The sequence below is a fragment of the Stenella coeruleoalba genome (assembly GCF_951394435.1).
Source record: "Stenella coeruleoalba genome assembly, chromosome: 2".
NCBI classification, from domain to species: domain Eukaryota; kingdom Metazoa; phylum Chordata; class Mammalia; order Artiodactyla; family Delphinidae; genus Stenella; species Stenella coeruleoalba.
In genome coordinates this window covers 140,971,254-140,991,760 of record NC_137147.1, presented here as the reverse complement: position 1 = coordinate 140,991,760, position 20,507 = coordinate 140,971,254, and the positions used below count along the sequence as shown (strand labels likewise).

At 44.0% G+C, this 20,507-nt stretch overlaps 1 protein-coding gene across 2 annotated transcripts in view; it reads left to right on the top strand.

Moving 5' to 3' along the window:
* Positions 1-1,020: 1,020 nt before the first annotated feature.
* MAP2K1 (mitogen-activated protein kinase kinase 1) overlaps positions 1,021-20,507 on the top strand; it is a 78,168-nt gene continuing 58,681 nt past the window's right edge. For both annotated transcript variants that reach the window (XM_079912487.1, XM_079912486.1), the window contains exon 1: positions 1,021-1,522. In XM_079912487.1, coding sequence (XP_079768613.1) covers positions 1,443-1,522 — 80 coding nt within the window. In that variant the 5' untranslated portion in view covers positions 1,021-1,442. The remainder of the gene's footprint in view (positions 1,523-20,507) is intronic.

Below are 20,507 nucleotides of genomic sequence, written 5' to 3'. Positions count from 1 at the left end.
GGTCATATGGTAACTATATTTAACTGTCTGAGGAACTGCCAGATTGTTTTCCAAACTCTCTGCACTGTTTTACATTCTCATGTTAATCTTTAAACAATTTATAAAAAATGTTTTAAATCGAGCACTTTATATACATAATAACAAAACATTCAAACAGTACCAAGGGCTACAAAATGAAAAGGGAAGCTTACTCTCTATATATTGCAAACAGCTGGGTGGCTGATGCCCTGCTCTGGACCACCAGGTGCAGAGGCTTACACTGTTTTACACACCTAATGCCTTTAGGACTGAATACTTTAGGAAGGGAAAAGGGAAAGAGATGGACTGAATGTGTATTCTGAATCACCTGAATCATCTTTTATCTCATTAAGCTCTTTAGTCACATCTTATTTCTCCAAGTTTTATAGAACTGGAATTAGTGGTCGAAAGGGCTTTTTTTCCCAAAGGCTTTAAAAATACATTCCCAATCTGCTCTCAGAAAAGGTTGCCCCAATTTAAAGTCTCATCAGCCCTGAACACCCATCTCCCTGTACCCTCGTCAGTAGACTAGTACTGTGTATTACCGTTTTATATGTATCTTTCTACTTGCCTGTTCCTTAGGCACAAGGAGTCTCTTGACAAGTTGTCTATTCCTCGACGTTGCCTCTAGAAATAAGAAGGGGTCCTTTTCTTTATTCGTTTTATTATTTCATCTCCATCAACGTGACTCGGCCCGTGGGCTACAGTCACCTCAGCGGAGGAGACCGCGTGGCGACCAACTCGGTCCAGGTCACCTCCGTTCCCGGTGGGTCCACCTGGGTGCCTCTGTGCGGCAGAGGGCGCAGTAGAGCCAGCGCCGGACCCCACCCCCAGGGTAGCACGCCGCGCCCCGTGACGTATTTCCGCGTCATCTGCCGCCGAGGCGTGTTCCCATTGGCTGCCGGAGAGGCAAAAGGGGCGGAGCCGAGTGGGAGTGTGGAAAACGCAGCTGCCCGGGGGGGGGGGCGGGGGGCAAGGCTTCCCCCTTCCCTATCCCTCCCCACCCCTCCCCCGCCCTCCAGGCCCTCTGGGACTACTGCGCCGAGTCGCTTGGAACGCGGCAGTGGCGGCGGCGCACTTTCCCGGGCTGTGGCTGGAGCAGCGCTGTGGTGCGCGCGCGGCGGGGCCCCTCAAGCCCTGGGGACCGGTGGACTGAGGGAGAGCGGGAGGGAATCCCGGGGCTGCGGTGCTGCGCCGGTGGGGAAGCCCTTCGGTCCCCTGTGAGCCGAGCAAGTGGGGCGGGGGTCTGACCGCCACTGGCCACTCGGCCCTGACGGGACCGCGCAGAGCGCGTCCCCCGAAGGCAACCCCCGGGCCCGCAGCCCTGATTTGGCCCCGCGCGGCGGGCGCGGGGCAGCTCAGAGGGAGGAAGCAAGAGGGGCCGCCCTCCCCTCGGAGTTGCGAGCGCCTTCCCCGGGTCCAAAATGCCCAAGAAGAAGCCGACGCCCATCCAGCTGAACCCGGCCCCCGACGGCTCCGCGGTTAACGGGACCAGCTCGGCGGAGTAAGTCTGGGGGGAGGCGAGCACCGGGGCCGGGCTGGGGAGGCCGCGGCCCGGGCTCAGGAGCCGAGTCGGCTGTGCGCGGCGCGCGGGGCTCCGCTCGGGTCGTCACGTACGTCTTGGACTGCCAGGCGCGAGGAACTCCCGGCCGCAGAGGTATCGGTGACTAAGCACTGATTGTGCGCCTGACTCAAGACCAGTCAGTGGACCCAACGAATCGCGATGCCCCCATCCCCACCCTTTTCCCGACCCTTTCACCCATCCCTGATCTCTGGTCATTTTCCTTCTCCCTAAAAAGTAAAAACCGGTTCATCGCCCGCCCCTACCCAGCTCTTTCCCCCCAGATCCTCTGCATTTCTGGCCTGTAACCGGGAGAAGGGAGCAGATGTCTTGGAAAAATTAAGATCGCATCTGCGTCTTTGAGACCAACTCGGTATAGAGTGTGGAGTTGGGACCTGTGAGCAGTCCTCACCTTCGTACCTGACACCTGTGGGCTGGGAGTGCCTCGTTGCGGCCGCTGCCTGGCCAGCGGGGGCGTGTGTACACCGACATCACGGTGGATTTTCGCTTGTCGACTTTGGGGGCTCTCATTCCTTGGCCTTCCTGGAAACTCTCTTGTCTCGAAGGGAGCGGTTTTTCTTTTCTTCATCTGACTTTTTAATTCATTCATTCATTAAACAAATCTCATCAGTGTCTCTCCTGGCTGTTCCTTACTTGACCATAAGCCCTAACTTCCGACCTGAGACATGACACCATGGTCTTGGAAATCACACACAAGGTGCTCCATCTCTGCAGCTTACAGTGTTGCTCACAAACCAGTCAGTACTTTGTTTCGTTAAACAATGATGTGGCTGTTTCATGTATGTTTCTGAGTTCCCGCAACTCTTGAGTCCTGGGTAAGGGACAAGACTGCCTGAGGGAGAAAGACCCGGCGAGTTGGAGAAATAACCAGAGAAGATTTAGTTCTTAATCTCTTACCTGCACACTGGAGACTTTAGGAAGCCAGCTGATGAAATGAATAGATTAGGCTTGGATCTTCTACCCTTTGGTGATTTCTGTAACCTTCCTTTGACTCTCTCAATTTTAATCGCCTGGGGACCTGTTGGCTTGGTGGCTCTGTCCATCCCTGTAATGATCACAAGGCCAGTGGTGGACAGACCTGTGATGTGAGCTCAACCACATTCCTCAGACAAACTCCTTTCTTTTTTTTTTTTTAAATTAATTAATTTTTGGCTGCATTGGGTCTTCGTTGCTGCGCAGGGGCTTTCTCTAGTTGCGGTGAGCGGGGGCTACTCTTTGTTGCGGTGTGGGGGCTTCTCTTCATTGCAGAGCACGGGCTCTAGGCGCTCTGGCTTAGTTGCTCCGCGGCATGTGGGATCTTCCCAGACCAGGGCTCGAACCCTTGTCCCCTGCATTGGCAGACGGATTCTTAACCCCTGGGAAGTCCCCAAACTCCTTTCAATACTGTAGTGTCTGTTTTGCATGATATTAACTTGTACAGGTTAGTGGATTACTTTGCAAAGATTGGTTCAGTTTTAGTGTGCAGAATTTTATGCCCTTAAAATAGTATGAAAGCCCCCCAGGGCAGGGAAGGACAGGACAAATTTTGAATGTTGTGGCGTGATCATCGTGCTCCCGTTTGATTTGGAGGAGGGTACTGAGTGGAAGTACGTTCTGTTGTTAATTGTGACACCACTGCTGTGTTCTTGCAAAGGGGAGGAGTTTCGTTATAAGAAAACAATACAGGGAGGAAAAGAAGAAATTCTCCTGGAGTTAGTTGGTGGCAGATACGCTTGGGTGGGACTGGGAGATTCTAAACAGTGGTTAAGAGGTGGGATTCTGGAGTCAGGCTAAGTTTGTGGTTTTGTGACCTGGGACAAATGTCTCTCGGGCTTAGGTTTAGTTTTTTCATCTGTGAAAATGGGTCTAATGATAGAACCTATTTAGAGCAGTTGTGAAGATTAAATGAGCTAATAGTAGGAAACCCTCCATGAATGTTAGCTGCTGGTACCTTTGTTACTGGGTAGAGAAGCCTCAAGGAAGCTAGAAGGTAGTTTCCAGTCGTGGCGGTGGATATGTGTGTTAAGGTGCCTTAGCTTCTGGATAAACGACTCTCCCTTGCTCAGTTTTCTGTGCCATGTGCACCTACCTCCATGACTCATTGCTGTGTTACAATAGGAGGCATCTTTGTGTAGGCTGCCTGAGACAAACAGGGACTGTTCCCCTACAGTTCCTGCCACTAATGGGGGGAAAGCTGTATACATCTACATTCTTTTTTTTTTTTTTTGCGTTACGCTGGCCTCTCACTGTTGTGGCCTTTCCCGTTGCGGAGCACAGGCTCCGGACGCGCAGGCTCAGCGGCCATGGCTCACAGGCCCAGCCGCTCCGCGGCATGTGGGACCTTCCCGGACCGGGGCATGAACCCGTGTCCCCTGCATCGGCAGGCAGCCTCTCAACCACTGCACCACCAGGGAAGCCCACATCTACATCTTTCACCTTTTTCAAGCAAAGCTGATGTACTCATGATTTCTGTGATTAGACTAGGGCACAATTTTGAACATTATCATACAGTGTAAACGAAAGAAAAAAAATCCATTGACATTAAAGAACTCTTGGTACTAAATTGGCAAGGTTGCTTCTCTGTGGCTTTCTGGCACCTTGAGACTGGTCTCTAACATAGCACTTACCCCTTTCAGACAGAGCTGGGTTATGCATAGACCTGATGTCTATGCAAGTTCTGGGGGTCCTTGAAGAAAAAGAATGCAAAAATATTTCTTCTGCAAGTCTGTAAAAATATATGAGCATATTGCAAGGGTGCCAAGTTAGAATGAAATAAATTGGAAATAAGATCATATCATTTCCCTGTTTAAAATGTTTTCATGGTTTCATCGCCTTTAGAATAAAATTCAAACTCCTTATATTGGGCTATGAGCCTGCTGCTATCCCCCTCCTGCCTGCCCCCCACTCCATCTCTTTAACCACATTTCCTGCTGCTCCTTTCTTACATTACCCTGGTCCTCTTTCACTTCCTCCACGGGATGGTCCATACTCCCTCCAGACCCTTGCATATGCTGTTCCCTTTGCCTGGAATGAATCATCCCTTCCTGTTCCCAAGCTAGGAAGGAAGCAATCTTCACCTCTCTGCATAAATGTCATTTCCTCAGAGTTGTTCACAGACCACCTAATCTAAAGTAGGTCTCTCTTTCTCATGTCACCTGATTTTTTAATGACATTTCTTCACTGTCCATAATCTTTTTTAGGGTATTTTAAATATTTCTCTCTTCTGTACACCATAAACTATAAGCATAGGACTGCCCTTTTTGGATTCACTCTTCTGTAAGTAGTACCTAGAATAGTAGTGGCACATAATAAGTGCACAAATGTTTGTGGAGTGAATCAGTGAGTGAATGAAAGTTCTAATATTTGCACGTGTTTAACAAACCTTTTAATACCTTTTCATTTTTTTCTCTTATTTTCACCTTTACTCTCATTCCCCCTTCCCCATTTACCTTTTTTTCACAGGCACCATCTCACCCACTCTAGGTTATTTAATATATGGTCTTATAATTCCACCCGTTTGTTGGCTATACGTGTGCCTTTGGAAGGTATTCAATAGATAGTATCGTTTTGTGTGCTTAGAGTGCTGAATGATACTGTACTATTATTCAGCCTTAAAAGAGAAGGGAATCCTGCCATTTGTGACACCATGGACGGACCTGAAGGACAGTATGCTAAATGAAATAAGCCAGACACAGAAAGAAAAATACTGCATGATCTCAGTTTATATGTGGAACCTAAAAAAGTGGAATACATAGAAGCAGAGAGTAGATAGGTGGTTAACCAGGGGTGGGGAGGTGGGGGAAATGGGGAGATGTTCGTCAGAGGATACAAAGGTGCAGTTAATAGGAAGAATAAGTCTAGAGATCTAATGCTTAGCGTGATTACTACAGTTAATAATACTGTATTGAATACTGGACATTCGCTAAGAGAGTAGATTTCAGGTGCTCTTGTCACGCACACACAAAATAGTAACTTTGTGAGGAGGTGTGTATGTTAATTAGCGTGTCTGAAATAATCATTTCACTGTGTGTGTATATTGAATCATCATGTTGTGTACCTTAATTATATTCAATTTTTATTAAAAATCCTATTGTGCTATAAATCTACATCAGTTGGAATAGACTAGAAAATCTCAGTAGTTTGACATGCTTGCAGGTCAGTGGGAGGCTCTGTTGATTGGATTCCATCAGGGACTCAGGCTGACGGACACACCATGTCTGAAATATGCTTAATGAAAAGGGAATCTTGTGAACCACATTCTGGCTTTTAAAGTTTCTGCCCAGGAGTGACACATGTCACTTTTGCTCCCATTTTTGTAAAGCAAGTCACATGGCCATGTTGACCTTCAAAGGGGGCAGGGGCCTTCTTGGAAGGAGGATAATCAACAATATTTGAACAGAAGCAATGACCACCCTAAACTTTTATTTCAGTTTCTTTTGTTTTAACCAAACACCATGTTTCTGCACTCTGTTCATGCTGTTATACATGTGTCTAGTTCATTATTTCTCTCGGTTGCAGAGCAGTCAGTCTTGTGCACGTACCACATTTTACTTATTATTCCTCTAGAGAAGACAATTGTGTTGTTTCCAACCCCTTGCTGCCTCAAACAGTGCAGCCATCGCCATCCTTGTAGCGACTCCTTTTGGACTCTTGTAAGAGTTCCCTGTGGAATGTACTCAGAAGTGGGATTGCTGAGTCTTAGGGTACCTTGCCTCTCCTTCCATGATAAGGCACATACTTAATCTCTTTGTGTTTTAAAGGAACGCTTTTAATCTCCACAAGGAGAAGTGTGAGCCCTGAGTAGAATTCGTGGTGGCAATGCAGGGTACTTCCCGAGTCCTCACTTTTTCTTTGACCTTAGGCAAGTCCTTTGTACTTTCTCTCTTTTAGTTTCCTTATCTGTAGAGTGAGGATGAGAATGGTCTACCAAATCTTTGCCTTAGTGGCCTACAAGGCCCTGCCTGATCAGGTTCTTCGTTTTCCTCCACTGTCCCCTTCACTTATGTGCTCCAGCCATGCTGTTCTCTGTGCTGTTCCACAGTCGGTTGGGCACATTCCTATCTCAGAGCTTTTGCTATTCCCTCTGCCTAGAATTCTCTTCTGCCAAATACCCACATGACTTGCTCCCTCACTTCCTTCAGACCTCTGCTCAAATGTCTCTTCACAGAGCCCATCCCTGAGCACTCTAATTATAGCACTCTCTGTCATGCTCTACTCCTTTATCTTGCCCTATTTTTCTTCATAGCACTTACCACTAATTAATGTTGCATTGTCCATAAGTATTTACTGCACCTCACCCCGCCCGCACTAAAATGTATGCTTCATGAAGGTGAGGGCTTGATTTGTTCCTTGCTCAGTGAGTAGATCAGTATCTGGCCCATAGAAGGTACTCAGTAGATATCTGTTGATTAAATGATTGAACCATTACCACCTTGAAGGAGTATCATGAAGATTAAACAAGATAACACATACAGAAGTGCTTTGAAGGCCATATGGTGCTGAATAAACAAGAAGGTGCATTGCTTGGCCTTGGCGGCATCCACAGCTTTTGGATTTGGGGCTGAAACCCTCAGACTTAATTATTGCATTCATAGCATCAGCAGTTTCTGCCACGTTTGTAGGGACACACATCTGTTAGTGTGAAGGTCCTTAAGGAAGGGGACAGAAACATTGAGACAGGTTGTTGTGCTTTTGGGGGATCTCTTATGGCCTTACCTGGGATGTACACCGTGATAACTAGAAGCTTTTGAAGTGGTTTTAACTGATTTTGTCGTTCTGAACTTGGATGCTTCTACTGGTTTGTTGCTGCGATAACTAATACTGGCACCGTCTTTTGAGAACAACTTCAGGTGAAAAGTAGGGCCAGCTGAAGCCCGTGTCCTTGGGAAGAATGTCTCTGCTGTTGTTGTAGCAGATACAGAAATGGCAAAAAGGTTCATAAAAATGACTTAGCCCAGAGCAAGGAGATGTGTGGGGTGCTTGTTTGAACATAAACACATACAACATTTTACTTTCACTTACTTATGCATCTTTGAAAGAAAGGGAGAGAATACTTCAGTTAGAGCTACCCATCCAGCTCAGTTTTTCTCTGCCTGATCCCTTTATTGTCCTCCCATTGCCCCAGCACACTGCTTCTTACCTCTGTCCGGTCTTGCTCACATGGTTTCCTTTGTCTGGAATGCCTTCCTCCACTTTCCTGTGTGATTTTATTTTTGTCTTGTATTTGCCACCACACTTTCAGTGAGGGGAGGGACCTTGACTATCTTGTATACTGATATTTCCCCGGCGTCTCGCCCAGTGCCTGGAATGAATGAATGCTGCCCATCTTTCAAGACCTAGCATAGAGTTCATCTCCCATGTAGCCTTTTCTGAGTAACTCCATGCTATTCTAGGACCTGAGTTCCAGATCAGTTATGCCCCTTCTTAATTGTTGACCTTTGGCATGTCATTTAACTTCACTGAGCCTTGGTTTTCCTCATTAGTAAAGGAAGGATGATAATATAACACACCTGTGAGGGAAGGCGGGCAGGTGCGCATCATCCAAAATAATGTGTATGAAAGCACTTTATGATTGTTGGAATGCTATCCAAGTGGGAAGTGTAGTTAGTGGTGCCCGCTTTGGTTTCTTCCTTCTCAGCTGACTATTACCTTTTGTTCTTAATGCCAAATTGTAAATGTTGATAAATCATGTTGATTTGGACATTTTATATGCTGCCTGTTATTTAAAGTTTAACCCAAACCTGCATCTAATCAAGGCTTGAGATCTAACTTCCTGTTTACAGCAAATACACGGATGGAGAAACAAATTAAATGATACCAGGAGGAAACAAGCATGCAAATTCAGGATGTGCAACATTCTCTAAGACAACTGAGCCAGTCTCTTTAAAAAGTCAGTGTCATGGGGGAAAAGTAGGGGAGTGGTGCTGTTAGAGAATTAAGAGACTAAGGAGACATGTCAACCAAATGTAATGCATGAACCTTGGTTGGGTACTGAATCAAAAAATGCGATAGCTGTAAAATGAATTCTTGGGACAATTAGGGAAATTTGAGTAGAGAATTAGGGTTAATTTTTTAGATGTAATAATGATATGATTATGTAGGAGAATGTTGTTGTTCATAGTTGATATGTGAAACTTACTTTGAAATGGTTCAGGGAAAAAATACACATACCCACATGGTAGATAAAGCAAACAGGGCAAAATTGTTCACAGTCGTTTAGTTGGTTAGTGTGTGAGTTTCACTGTTCTATTCTTTCCATATTTCTGTGTTTGAAAAAATTCATAATAAATTTTTTAAGAGTACCCAAGGATTAAAATTCATCCTAAGCCTTAGGCCCCTTTTAATTTTAACTCACGTTTTCTCTCTCCCCTTTTGTATTCTGGCCTATATTGTGTAACAAACATCACATTAAATGCAATATCATTTTGAAGTCTTATGCTTTCTTATTCTCTAAATGTTCCTTATGTGTCTTTTTTTCATTAATTTGATTATATGGGACCATACCTTTTTGAACCCCTGGGTCTACATCACTACACTCTTAATATAGTAAATCATTATTGGTAGATTGGAAAAAAACAAAATAATGTTTAAACAAAACAAACCACCACCAACAAAAAACCCTTCCTTGCGAGCTTCCCTCAGTCTGAATTGGTAGTTATTTCTACCACATCCATAGGAAGTACAGGTCAAGCAATGGTGAATCTTTCTGACATGTTGAGAAAACCTGGAGAACCCACAGACTGGGAAGAAGATGAGGTGAGCCTGAGAAGAAAGCTTAGCGTCCCAGTTTTGTTTCTTTTGTTCCCTTCCAGAAGTTGCCAGTTTTGAAAAAATCATCTTGGTCTCTTTTGGCCACTTGATTGTGTTTTTTCTTCATGTCCTGTTCTTTGCCTGAAAGCCCATGAGAGCTGTTTGAAGGCTCACATACCTGTTTGCTAAGTTAACACCTCCCGGAATGAATTGCATTTTTGTTTTTAAAAGAGGTGTTTTCTGAATCCTGGTGCAGGGCCTACTGCTAAAAATGCTGATCTCTGCCTCTCATTTCTTGGTGAAGCTCCCAGGGGTATCCTACTTTGAGTCAGATTAAGAAGAGGTTACATGGGGGTTGAAGAAAAATCGGACAAAGGTAGAGTGATTTCTTTTCCCCCCAACTCCTTTTTGCATATTTGCCTGCTCAAGTACAACTTCAAAAGAAAATTGAATGTATCAACACCTTTTTAAAGAAACAACCTCAGACATTAAATTTTCCAGTTTAACTTTTGGTTATTCCATTATAGGCATATATAGATAGCTGTGATCAGTTGATGGGTCTCTCCTCCCCCCCATTTCTACACATAGACATAATTCTAATGCTTGTCATTTATTTTTGGCTAAAGAATAGGATTTGGCTTCACAAATGACACTTTGTTGATTATTTAGGTGGCTTTCAAAATTTTATTATTTATTGTTACTCTTATGAATGTTTTAAACCCATTTGTTTTGTTCTTTGAGATTAATTCATACACAGAATCAGAGGCAATGAACCATGTTATGGCTTTTGTTACATATTAACTGAATATGTTCCATACAGAGACAGAACCAATTTACAATGTATGTTTGAACTGGTCCCTCAAGCTTCAGGAAGTTGGCTTTTTTTTTTTGAAGTTTAATGATTTTTTTTTTTTAGAGGGGGAGGACATATTACAAGCAAATGATCCTCATTTCAGTCCCTTCTTTTTTTTCTAAATTTATTTATTTATTTTTGGCTGTGTTGGGTCTTCGTTGCTGTGCGCGGGCTTTCTCTAGTTGTCGTGAGTGGGGGCTACTCTTTGTTGCGGTGCGCGGGCTTCCCATTGTGGCTTCTCTTGTTGCGGAGCACAGGCTCTAGGCGCGCGGGCTTCAGTAGTTGTGGCATGTGGGCTCAGTTGTTGTGGCTCGTGGGCTCCAGAGCTCAGGCTCAGTAGTTGTGACGCACGGGCTTAGTTGCTCCGTGGCATGTGGGATCTTCCTGGGCCAGGGCTTGAACCCGTGTGCCCTGCATTGGCAGGCATATTCTTAACCACTGTGCCACCAGGGAAGCCTTAGTGATTTTTTTTGGATAGTTTAATAGGACTCCTCCTCAGTCTGCTTTACTTTAATTGTTTACTAGTCTGTATTTTTGAAATGGGATTATTTTCTGTATTTCATCGATTCAATCTAAACTAATATTTAATGAATGCTTACCAAATGTAATTTGCTATGCTGGATGCTGTAGGTGGTAAGATTGCCTCCAAGGATCTTAAAATCTCGTATGGGAGGGGAGGGAGAGGTTGCAAAGACACAAGAAGAAGGAAACAGATGGCTGCAGAGTAAGAAAAGTGCCCCAGGAGAAGAGGTACAAAGAAAGTACTGTCAGAGATCATTGAGAGGAGGAAGAACGCACATCCAGTGGGGAAGATTAGGAGAGCCTTCACAGAGGAGATGACATTTGAGCTGGGTCTTGAAGGATGGCTAGGATTTCCATGGGAATGGGGGAGGGGGGGCATGGCAGGAAGAGAGCTCAGGATGAGCAACTTCACACAAGTGGGAAAGCTTGGGATGTGTGGAGGAGCCGGCAAGTAGTTTAGTGTGCTGGGTGCATCACTGCAGGTAGCAGGAGATGAAGCTGGAGAGGTAGGTGGGATGGTTTTGTGGTATCAGCTGAACATTTTGAAAAGTTTCACGCAAACTTTTCTTCTCCTCTGACCCTTCTTTAATAGATACGTCTATATAGCTTTGATGTGCTTTGTATTTTATTTATTTTTTGTTAGTTCATGTCTTTTATTAGCCAGTACACAGTTACTTGTCTTCTGGTTTGTTGAAGCAATAGATCAGTGTGCTTTGTATTTTAAAGTTTTATAAATTATGTGGCTACTACATTGTCCCACTGCAATGTTTTCCTTTTATATTGTATTACTTAGGAAAAAATACTTTTTTATTTTGCAAAGCATGCCTTTTGTATGGTGTAGGCTACTTTTCTTTAGTATTAAGACATCTATCATCATGTCATAACTAATAGGAGTATGGGGCTTCATTTTCTTCTAGACTTTTCTGCCCCTTATATGGTCCCATCTAGGATTAATTAATGTTCTTGGTGTGAGGTATGGGTCTATGTTAATTTTTCTACATAGTGAGTTCTAATATCTTCATGGAGTTTATTAAATAGGATTTTTATCTGTTGTATTTTCAGGTTTACTTTTATTTGGTCTTTATGGTATTTTTATCTCTTTCTAAAATCCCTTTTTAACTCTTATTTAGTTTTGATAGTCTTTTTTTTTCCCTTTTCTTTTTTTTTTTTTGGTACGTGGGCCTCTCACTGTTGTGGCCTCTCCCATTGCGGAGCACAGGCTCCGGACTCGCAGGCTCAGCGGCCATGGCTCACGGGCCCAGCCTCTCCGCAGCATGTGGGATCTTCCCGGACCTGGGCACGAACCCATGTCCCCTGCATCGGCAGGTGGACTCCCAACCACTGTGCCACCAGGGAAGCCCTTCCCTTTTCTTAAATTGGGTAGGGTTAAAGAAAACTTTAAGAGTTGTCATGGTTTATCTTTCCATTTATTAATGTCTCCTCCTCTTTTCCTGTTATGGTTTTATAGTTTCTTTTGAATAACTCTCTTGTGTCCTAAGTTAATATTTTAAATACCTAACGTTTTGATGCTGTTGTGATTGAACATTTTTAAATTTGTGTTTTCTCTTGACTGTGGTTTGATTTGTATGAATTGTTTATATCCTGCAGCTTTTTAAAATTCACTATTATATCTAGTAATTTTTTTTTTTTTTTGGCTGCACTGTGCGGCATGTGGGATCTTAGTTCCCCGACCAGGGATGGAACCGGTGCCCCCTGCAGTGGAAACACAGAGTCTTAACCTCTGGACGGCCAGGGAAGTCCCATATATCTAGTAATTTTTTGACTGAATATCAGTATTTCTAGATTTACTAGTGTCATCTGCAAAACATAACTTAATTCTTCCCTCTCAATACCATTTCTATCTTATAGCCATGTCAGCTTGCATTGCTCTCAGTAGCAGTTCTCATGTCCCAGGGGACCACTTTTAAGTATAATGAGGCTTCCCAGGAACCTTCTGGGCCAGGGGCTTTTCTGCTGTCTCCAAGGGGTCATGAAAATAGGAAGCAGCCGCCCAGTTTTATAGAAGCAGAGCCTGTTAGGGCTGGATGGGACCTTACAGGTCCTCCAGCCCTCTGACTCCTTTTGCAAGATGAGGAAACCAGACTGGGGGGGGTGGGGGGAGCAGTGGGGAGAACTTGCTGGGAGTTCACACAGCTGGAGTGGAAGAAGGTGCTTGAACTTTTATCCCAACTCAGACATATTTTCACTTGGGATACTTACTTGGTTTGAAAATTTTCCAAGTTTACCCGACACTGAATTTTGGTAACTTTACCTAGTACTCTTAAAAATGTTTAAAAACCTCTTTTCAAGTAATAATCTGAGACACTGGAAAAGGCTGTCCCTCTATATCACCACTCTCCTAAGGTGTTTGAGGGAAAAGGGAATGAGGAAATGGGGGAAGGAAAGGGTATTTTATTTTAGTCCAGGATCCTTAGTAGGAAGGCCTATTTTTAAGCTTCATAATGTCAGTTTTTAAAGCAGTGGCTTTCAAAATAACCACAGAGAAAAGTCCCTCTGAAATGATCACCTTTCTAGACTTGACCTGTTTTGAGTTTACCTGTTACCAAGAAAGGTTCAGAATTTCAAATGCTCTTAAGTGCATTTACTTTTCAGAAAAAATGGAACAATTGAGTTGAGTGAATGATCCACATCAGTTCCAGATTCCAGTCAAATCTTGAAATTTGGGGAGTTGTGAGGAGAAGACAAGACTAATCAGCCACATTGTCGTATTTACAGGTTGTCTGGATCCAGGTTCATTACGTTTCTTTATTGAGTTATAACTTACGTATCCAGGTTATTTTTTAAAAATTAGATTAGACCCTCACCGCATTTGAGAGTTCAGAGTCAAAATTATTTGCCCTGTTTGATTTCATATCATCCTTCAGTAAATAATCCTTCAAGAATGTCCTTGTTGGGGGAGGCCTCAGAAGTTAGCAGGAATTCCAAGCTAACTGTAAACCTTTTGTCTAATGGCTTACTCAAATCCAGATCGAAATCCTACCAAAATGCTAGCCTGTATTTCAGCTCTTCTCTCTCTCTCTTTCTCTGAGTCTGAGGAATGCTAGAAAAACAAGAAGAAGAGGGTAGTTTAACATCCCAATAATTATTAACAATAGAAAATATATCCTGCTTATCTTAGGCATCCATTTGTGTCCACTGATAAAACTTGGGCATTGGAGCCACGGAAAAGTTCTATTCACCAAAGGAAGGACCAGCGGAACATTTGGACCAGGTTCATAGCGCATTATATTAGTTTAGATAGACAGTGCAACACTTTTATTATTTTACTGAAACACTCCTTTTAAATATAGTCTTTTGCCTTGTTTTATTTTGGTAACTAAACTAACGCTGGGTTAGCCATAAGTGTAGCTTGCTGCATTTTTATTTCTGAGTATTCTAAATCACTGAGCAATTATTTTAAAAAAGTCTTAAAGCATTTACAAATAAAAAGCTATAAAATATTGACTAGGGGAAGTCAAGGGGAGAGTTAGTGAGGAAAGTACCAGAAACCACTAACAGGTGTTTTGGCTGCACTGAACAAAGTTTCAGCTTGATAGGCAATCAGGGGGAAGGGTTTTGTGAATTCCTGAAATGTGAGGTGGAGGGGACACAGGGTAAATCAGCAGTTCCGGAGGCACAGAGGACTTGGGTACTGGAGGTGCGCCCCAGCTGAGGATCTGGAACAGTTCCTGAGCAAGTGGCTTTCTTGAAAGAGAAGCGCTTTATCTGTAGGACCCAGGCGTGGGGTGATAAAGTATGGGTCCTAGATCAGGAAGGAACAGTAGGACGAAGGCAAAAGACATGAAACTTATCCCTGAAGGACATCATAACTGGAAAAATTACCGTTTATTGAGGGCGTATCTGATCTATTTTCATCCATTGTCTTGAATTTGCACTAAAAATCTGTGAGAAGGTTCATAATATTCTATTGTACAGATAAGGAAGATGAAGTTTAGGGAAGTTAAGTAACTTGCACAAGGTTGCATAACTAGTAAGTGGTGGAACTAAGTTTAGAACCCAGGTCTGTCCTTCTCTAACACCCGTGCTTTTCCCACATAGCCCTCCAAAGATTGCGTAAAATGCTGAAGGTCTTCTTAGAGCTACACTCACCAAAACTATAGCCACTAGCCATATGTAGCTACTTAAATTTTAATGAATTAAAATTAAATAAAGTTAATAATCAGTTCCTCATTTACACTCGCCACACTTTGAGGACTCAATGGCCATGTGTGGCTAGTGTTTACTGTATTGGACAGAGCAGATTACAGCATTTTCATCATTGCAGAAAATTCTATTAGCATCTAGAAGTCATCCAATTTTACTCTTATTATTTTTGCCCCTTTATTTTGCAAAGGAGAATATGAAGGACAAAGGAAGGAAGTAACTTGTTCAGTGTCATACATTTAATTAATCCAGGCCTTTGGACTTATTGCCTGGTGGCTTTTCCTATGTTCCACCCTCTTCCTTAAAAAAAATTAGCAGAATAGAGATGGGCAAAAGGAGTGACTCTTATTCTCTTGAGCTTTGCCTGGCCTTCAAACTAGATTCTTCCTCCCAAAGTACAGTCGTGAGTTTTCCCAAGTTCAAAGGGCATGTTATGATTAGCCCCGCAGGGAAATGAAGGATGTTTGTTGGAAAGGAATTCCATGCTTAATGTATGAAATAGCACTTTGATTCCCCTGGTTCTTTCTCTGCCTTCCTACCAAGAACTTTGTAATTGAATTTGCAGCTGCCAACCATTTGTCTTCCAAAGAAGGCCAACTTCAAAACAGTTCAAATGACAGAGGTATATATACTTTGAATGCCAGCAGCTGCTTGTTATTTGCTGTTTATTCCAATGACATTTGTGTTAGGGTCAAATAGATTTAGATTATGACCAGAATTACAACCATAGATTTCTAACTTGTATGTTTAGAAGATTAAGATGTATTAACATTCATTTAACTGATATTTAGTACATATCTAATATTTACCAGGCACTGGGCTGAGAGATGGACAAAAAGAAGTTTTGCTGAAAATTGGAAAAGATGCCAGTGTTATTATGACTGAGTTGAATGCATTTTAAATATTCTGAGTTTTATTGTCAGTATTTGCTATCCACATATCTACTATTTAGTCCTAAATTTCAGTAAAAGCTCCAGTTTGGATCATAGCTTTGAAGTAAAGGGAAGAATCACATGGGAATGTCCTTTTAGTAGATGCTATTAAAGACATTTAAATTATACATTCCAGTGTTTAAATGATAGTCTAAAGTGTATGTGTGTGTGCTTGGAGGGTGGGCATGTGGGAACAAAACCAAGGCATTGTGCTGGGGTAATATTTTTAGGAAGCCTAAATGTGATGTTTGATTTCAGTCTGACTCATGGTTTAGAAAGTTGTCTTTCAGAAACTGAGAAATGAAAGTTTTGGGCGCATGAGTATGCTCAGAGAGATTAAAAGCAAATCTGAATGTTGGCAAGGTGTCCAGGAGAGTGCCTGTCTTCCCTGAGAGTGCAAAGGTAGGGGCAGCGAGGACTTTAAAGATGGTGGGGACAGCTGGAAGGGATCCCAGGAAGCTTTGACATCTGGTCTTTCTGTCTGAGATCATAGGGGCAGACGGGCGGGGGAGGCAGAGCACCCAGAGGTCTTCCTGTATTGTTTTTTAGAGTAGGGTCTAATTTCTAGAAAGTTTTCATATCCTTGAGTCTGTCTCCACATCTGTAAAATGGGCACAACAACCCCTACCCAGCAGAAAGGATTCATATGTGTGTGTAAACTGCTTTTGATGATTAACTGGGCTCATGATAAGGGCAGGACTAGATTCCCAGCCCAGGGTGCCTTATTTTCTATCAGGCAAGAAGGAGAGAAAATTCCCACCTCCCAAAGAACTTCCAGTGATGAGGCTCTTCAGCTGTTCTTTATCCACACAGACTTAGAATAGAGACAACGCCGGGCATACTTGCAATTTCTGGGGATGTGCAGGAAGCAAAAGAATTATTTTCAGTGAAACAGGAGGCTGCAAAAGGTGCCTAGGAAACAACTGCCTCAGTACAGCCTAATATAGACTCCTCCCAGCTTCTCTAGGCCGCCATCTGCCTGGCAGGCACCACCCAGGAAGCTCAGCTTTCTTCTCCAAGAGTTTAAAGAGGATTTCCTGGACTGCGCGTGCGTGCATCTGTGTGTGTGTGTGTGTGTGTGTGTGTGTGTGTGTGTGTGTGTGTGTGTGTGTGTGTGTGTGTGTGTGTGTAGGAATAGGGAAGGGTAGTCACTGACATAAAGGGAAGGTAACACTCCCTTCCTGTGGCACAAACCAGATGTTGAGGGTCAGTTCCAGGTAGATCTAAGGTTCAACTTCTCCTTCATATTTCTTCCAAACATCTTCCTCAGTGGGCCCTGGCCTCTGCTCAGACTGTGTCTTCTACTGGGGATTCCCTTCTCCACCTTCAGTGCATGTTGAAATCCTAATCTTATTCAATTTCTAGGTCAGCTCTTCTGTAAATCCGTCACAGACTTGTCTTCCACCCCACTCCAGGTAGTAGTCATCTGCTCCACCTTCCAGAGCACTCTGTACATATCCCGTCACGTGTTAGTTGTTTGCATAACTCTGTCCAGTTGGACTGGACTTGAGGAAGCTTGGGACTGGGTCCTATTCATCATTATCTCCAGTGCACATCATGTTCCCTAGCACCTGGTTTGGTAAATTTTTTTTTTTTTTTTTTTTTTTGCGGTACACGGGCCTCTCACTGTTGTGGCCTTTCCCGTTGCGGAGCACAGGCTCCGGACGCGCAGGCTCAGTGGCCATGGCTCACGGGCCCAGCCGCTCCGCGGCATGTGGGATCTTCCCAGACCGGGACACGAACCCGTGTCCCCTGCATCGGCAGGCGGACTCTCAACCAACCACTGCGCCACCAGGGAAGCCCTGGTTTGGTAAAATTTTGTTGAACGACTTAAGCCTTGAGATGACAGAGGGCAGAAGATGCTCCTCTCCCAAGGTCGAGACTCTGCTGATCCCTGCGAAGTCTGACTTTGACTTAATTAGTGGTTGACTATTTTCAGTTTATAATATCTTGGCACAGGAGGGTCACAGTGTTGGTGGTAATCATAGCATTTGTTCTGCGAGGCTCTGTGTACTCTTTATTGTTTTTACATCTATTTATTTCCTCATTCAACCACATGAGGCAGGCGGGATGTGTGTTATCTCTACCCAGTAGATGAGGAAACTGATCCTGGTTAAGGGCTGTGTATGTCACACAGGCAGTTAAGTGCCTGTAATCCTTTGTACTGCCTTTTCAGTCAATAGTCCCTTCCTAGCCCAGTGGGGAAACTGGCGGTGACATTCTGTGGTGTTCCCTCAGCCCCATGCCTGGCACAGAGGAAGGCTCAGGGAATGTTTGGGGCTGGATGGATTGGCAGGCCTCTTTTGCATGCTGAGCTGAACACTTATTCCCAGCAACTGCTGGGCTCTTTGATGGATATGTGACATCGGTGACTGAATATACACGGCACCTGTGGCTTTTCACACTCTCCCCCCACGCCTCTCCAGGGATTGGGATAGGACAGATGGCCACAGACGCAAGATTCTCAGCTCTGCATCCTCTCTGCAAATCATATTTGGGGAAAAGTTAAGTTTGTGCAGTAATACAATTTCAGTAACATGGTTTCATACTGCTGGTAAGTAACACTCTGGATAAATCACACTTCAGCAGAACTCATTTGGGAAAAGAGTTTAATTTCACTGTAGGTGGCTGTGATTCCCACCCACCAGCCCTCCTGCACCCCCACCCCAATAAATCTAGGCTGATAAGGTGAACGCAGCACTAGGCCAGGCCATTTCCAGACCCAGGATAGCATTATGTTATATTAATCATCCTTTTCACCATCAACACCTTTCATTCCCTCTCCCCCAAGCACAGCCACCTGTCTGTCCTTATATGTTAAATGTGGAAAAGATTTTGATAGTTCAGTCTCCTGGATGTGTTGTGAAGAGATTGAGGTCCAGAGAGGCTGGGAAGCTTACTTGGTGTTGTACAGCTGGTGAAGACCTGAATCGAGATCCGAGGCCCCTGACTACTCTTGAGAGTGGGGCTGTTTTCTGCCCTGTCCCAATGCCTGCGCTTCGATCTGTCTTACAAGTAGGGCAGAGTCTGTATGTTCGGTTTAAAATGAATAAAGGTGATCAGTTGCTCATTGTTAAAGGCCCCCAGCACAGAGTGAGTTCATTTCCTGTTGACCCTCACAGCCTCTCTTGACATACCTTTGGTAACGGCAAGTATAGTCTTGACAGATTTCTGTAGAGTCAGTGCAGCCTAGGGGTAACCCTGTGTGGTTTTGACTAATAGGATTTAACTTTCAGGAAAAAAAGAAAAAGAGGGAAGGATGATAAGTATATGTGGAGGGAGAGAAAAAACTGTTGTTAATTTTTCTCTTCATGGTATACCTTTTGGCTCTTTGGATCTAGAAATCATCTGATTTTGATGTTTCAAATATGGCGAATAGATACATAATCCAAAGTCAGTGTTCAGACTGCTGAAGATTAGTAAAATGTAACAGTAGGTCCAAGTCTGGAGCGTGAAAAAAATAATACTCATTTGTCATAGAAGCTTCAGTGTTCTACATCTCCTGCCAGCGGACTCGGGGATGCTTGGGAGCTCAGCAATTGGTGTGCCGTCAACTGGTCTCTCGTCCTCCCTTGTTAGGGGTGGGGCCTATTATCTGAGTCGGTATTTTTGGGAGGGGCACACATACCTGGCCAGCCAGAGGGGCCAGTTGATGATGTGCACTGCGCTGGATGATGTGTCTAGCAGGAAGCCCAGCTGTAACAGCAGAAGATAACAGTTCTCTGCATAGGATTCACTTGTAGTAGGTGGTCAGTGTTTATTGATTTCTTGATTTAAAAATATATCTGTATCTTCCTCTATTTTCTTTACTACGAAGATCTCAAGTCTCTTTAATTTAGGGGAAGAAAGGAGCTACTGATGCCCTGCTCCTCTTTTGATACCATGACGCGCTTCCCCACAGATACAAACTCTGTTCTGGCTCTTAGTGGGTGCTCCTTGCTCTGCAGGAGTGTGAGCTGCAGAGGCAGACAGCTGAGGTTGCAGTCCTGGCTCCACCCCTAAGTTGTTGTGTCGATTGGGCTCATTACTTAACCTCTCTCACCCAATTTTATTGCCAATGTTTGGGAGGCTACCCCTCCTTGAAGGCTGAAGTCAGATATTATTTCGACCGTGAAAGTTTGCGTGGTCTTCCTTGGAAAGGCTCCAGTGGGACTGTCCATGAACTACTCAGGAGACAAACCACTTGGGGGTGTGTGTATGCGTGGTGATCCTCACACATGTCTGTTGTGTTTTACCACCTGCACTGTGAGCTTCTGGAGATCAGGAGTTCAGTCTTGATGCCCCATCTTTAGCCCAGGCCTGGTGCATAGTAGGTAGTCTCTAAACATGGAATGAATGAATGTCGGTGTTAGCTTACAGAGCTCATGTGGGACAGGAGATTGGCTCCACTGGGCTTTCACTGATATCAAACGCAGTGTTACGTGCATTGAATTTCTTGATACCTGTGCTTGAATCATTTCTACTTTTTGTCCTTTTTAACTGATTAAGCAAAGCTGGGCTAGTTGGAGACCCCAGATAGGACCAAGAGATGTGGCCTCTGCCTGACTCTGTTGTAGGTAAAGTGCTTAATTCCATGCCAGCACAAAGAAAGTTGGGAGTATTAATTATGTGATCAAATAGAGTCTAGTTACTAGACTGTAAATGATGATGGTGGGCAGGGATGTCCTAAATGTCCTAGGGTCTGGGGGCCTGAAGGAGTTAAAGCTCC